This window comes from Sprattus sprattus, assembly GCF_963457725.1.
Source record: "Sprattus sprattus genome assembly, chromosome: 11".
Classification (NCBI taxonomy): domain Eukaryota; kingdom Metazoa; phylum Chordata; class Actinopteri; order Clupeiformes; family Clupeidae; genus Sprattus; species Sprattus sprattus.
The window spans coordinates 14,484,392-14,486,893 of record NC_137909.1 but is presented as its reverse complement, the minus strand read 5'-3'; the positions used below and the strand labels follow the sequence as shown (position 1 = coordinate 14,486,893).

The 2,502-nt window shown below is 45.8% G+C and overlaps 1 protein-coding gene across 1 annotated transcript in view; it reads left to right on the top strand.

Annotated features, from left to right (window-relative positions):
* Nucleotides 1–331: 331 nt before the first annotated feature.
* zmiz2 (zinc finger, MIZ-type containing 2) overlaps nucleotides 332–2,502 on the top strand; it is a gene marked incomplete at its 5' end in the record, with an annotated part of 16,426 nt that continues 14,255 nt past the window's right edge. The window contains one exon of the mRNA XM_080848061.1: nucleotides 332–381. Coding sequence (XP_080704187.1) covers nucleotides 332–381 — 50 coding nt within the window. The remainder of the gene's footprint in view (nucleotides 382–2,502) is intronic.

Here is a 2,502-nt window from a genome sequence, read left to right as displayed (position 1 = left end):
GTATGTGTTTTGTGGACCAGTGTGTTGGTGCATGTGTGTGTGTGTGGCAGGTTCAGGGATTGTGTTTCAGAGAGCAGGTTTAAACACACAGGTTGAACACACCCACTCGTCTGTGTTTGAGCCCGCTAAGCCCTAGAGCATGGTACTGTGCTGTCTTTACTGTGGTAAAACAATGATTTGAGATCGAACTCCAATAACCTCTCTCTCCTTCCTTCTCTCCATCCCTCTCTCCCTCTCCCTGTTACTTTCCCTCTCTCCTCTGCCTCCGTTCCCAGACTGCCTGCCAGGTTGAGGAGTATTGGGGTTCCCCGCTGACCCCCGCGACCCTCCGATGAACCCCATCAACTCCATGAAACCTGCCCTGCCTCCCACGCCACATAGGTGAGTGCGAGACTGCAGACACACACACACACACACACACACACACACACACACACACAAGCATGCCCCCAAGCATGCCCACACAGACCTACACACACAGACCTGCAAGTGCCACACACACACAGACCTGCAAGTACGCACGCACGCACCACGCACGCCTCCTTCCCATATGAAATCCGTAACAATTTCAGATTATAACAATCAATAACGAATTTATATTCCCACTCAGCCGTCAATGTTCCATGTGTCTTCATTCCCACATGAAACAGCATGTTATAATATAGTGAGCGCAAACCTCAGTGAGACGAGAGACAGTTAGCACTGCCAGCAAAGATTTCGAGGAAGGTGACTGACTGTGCCGTGAAGTACTGCTCTATTTCATAGCTACGGTCTCATGCCAGTTAACCTAGCTATCTAACTCTAATTAAGGGAGCTATTTCAACAGTTTGCAGTTGTTTGGGTGTTTTAATTTGAACTAAATAGATGGTAAGTTAAACTTAAGTATTTGGGGGCCAAACAGTCAAAGCTGCACAACCAAGATGCATACTCATCCTTTTGTGATCATTGTCTGTGACTTCACATTTCACAATACACGATTGGTGTAAGGAAGTGTCAAGTCAGACTAAATGATTGGAGTCTTTGACAGGTTTGGAGATCAAGCCTGATGAGAAACGTTGAAACTAGACTGTGACTAGCTGTTTCTCTATACATGAATGACTCTCGGGAGATTTTCGCCAATTGTGTGTGACTATCTCTTTCCTGTCTGTGACTGAAAAGTTGTGTAGTCTGAAACAGCCTTCAACCCCGGCCATTTATAAGTGAGAGCAGCAAGTAGATAGCAAGTGAGTCACCTGTCTTAACTAACTGTCTGAACACATGATTCTTCAGTTAGTTGGAGCTTCTGGGTGTTATTGTTTACAGAGCAGAAGGTATGTGTTGTCATCATTTTTTTTCCGGAAATGATCAGATTGCTTTGACATTTCTACCATCCTGATTTTCCAGTTGACCTACAGAAGGGTGTTTAGAGAAGTGTTATGCTTAGACAGCTTCTGCTTTAGTCCTTGTGGAGATTTTATTTTTAATACACACTCACACTCACTCACTCACTCACTCACTCACTCACTCACTCACACACACACACACACACACACACACACACACTCAATTAATCAACTCTCTCTTACACCAATTCTCTCCTGTTCTCTAGGTTTTAATGAGGTAATAGTTGAGCAGTCCAACACACACAAACACACCACACACAGTCTGGTTGACTTGGCCTTTACTCATAGTTTGACCTACTCTTCTGCCTCGCTCTCTTTCAGTTTGTTCATGAAATAGTGAGTCACACTCTCAGGGAAATGTCACCTTAGTGGCAGAGAAACACTTCTGACTGCACAGAGCAGCAGAGGAGCATAGCACAACATTACATACACACATAGCATAGCATAGGACAGCGTTGCATACACACAAAGCATAGCATAGGACAGCTCAGCAAAATATAGCATATCATAGGACAGGGTTGCCTATACACAAAGCATAACATAGAACAGAGTTGCCTACACACAAATAGTCAGGGCTTCCCTCCTGTATTCCTGCGCTCCTGAAAGCACTGCTGTCAAGGACATTCTCAGAGACACTCCAGACGCTTCAGGTATCTCGTTCAGACTTAGAAGTCTGCTAAAAAGCCTTGAGGTGTGTGTGTGTGTGTGTGTGTGTGTGTGTGGGTGTGTGTGTGGAAACCAGGCAAAGGCACACAAAAACAAGCAAATTTAGAAATGAGGTGGAAGTCAACTTGTCTACGGAACATATCTTAACGTTCAGAACATATGAACTAGATTGACCTGCCCCTCCCACCTTAGCATTCTGACCTCTCACCCTCCTTTGCCATTGGCCGAACCCTCCATCTCCCTCCCATTCGTGCAACTCTGATTGGCTGGTGGGTCTCTCCTCCGCTGATTGGCTTGTGCACAACAGCCTGAGGTCTTTTGGCTCTGGAGTGGTGGTTTCCTGTTTGAGAGAGAGTTGCATCCGGTGTTTTTTTGTGCAGAGCCCTCCACCCCCTTTGGAATGTACACACACATACACCATACCACTCTCTCTCTCTCTCTCTCTACTCACTTA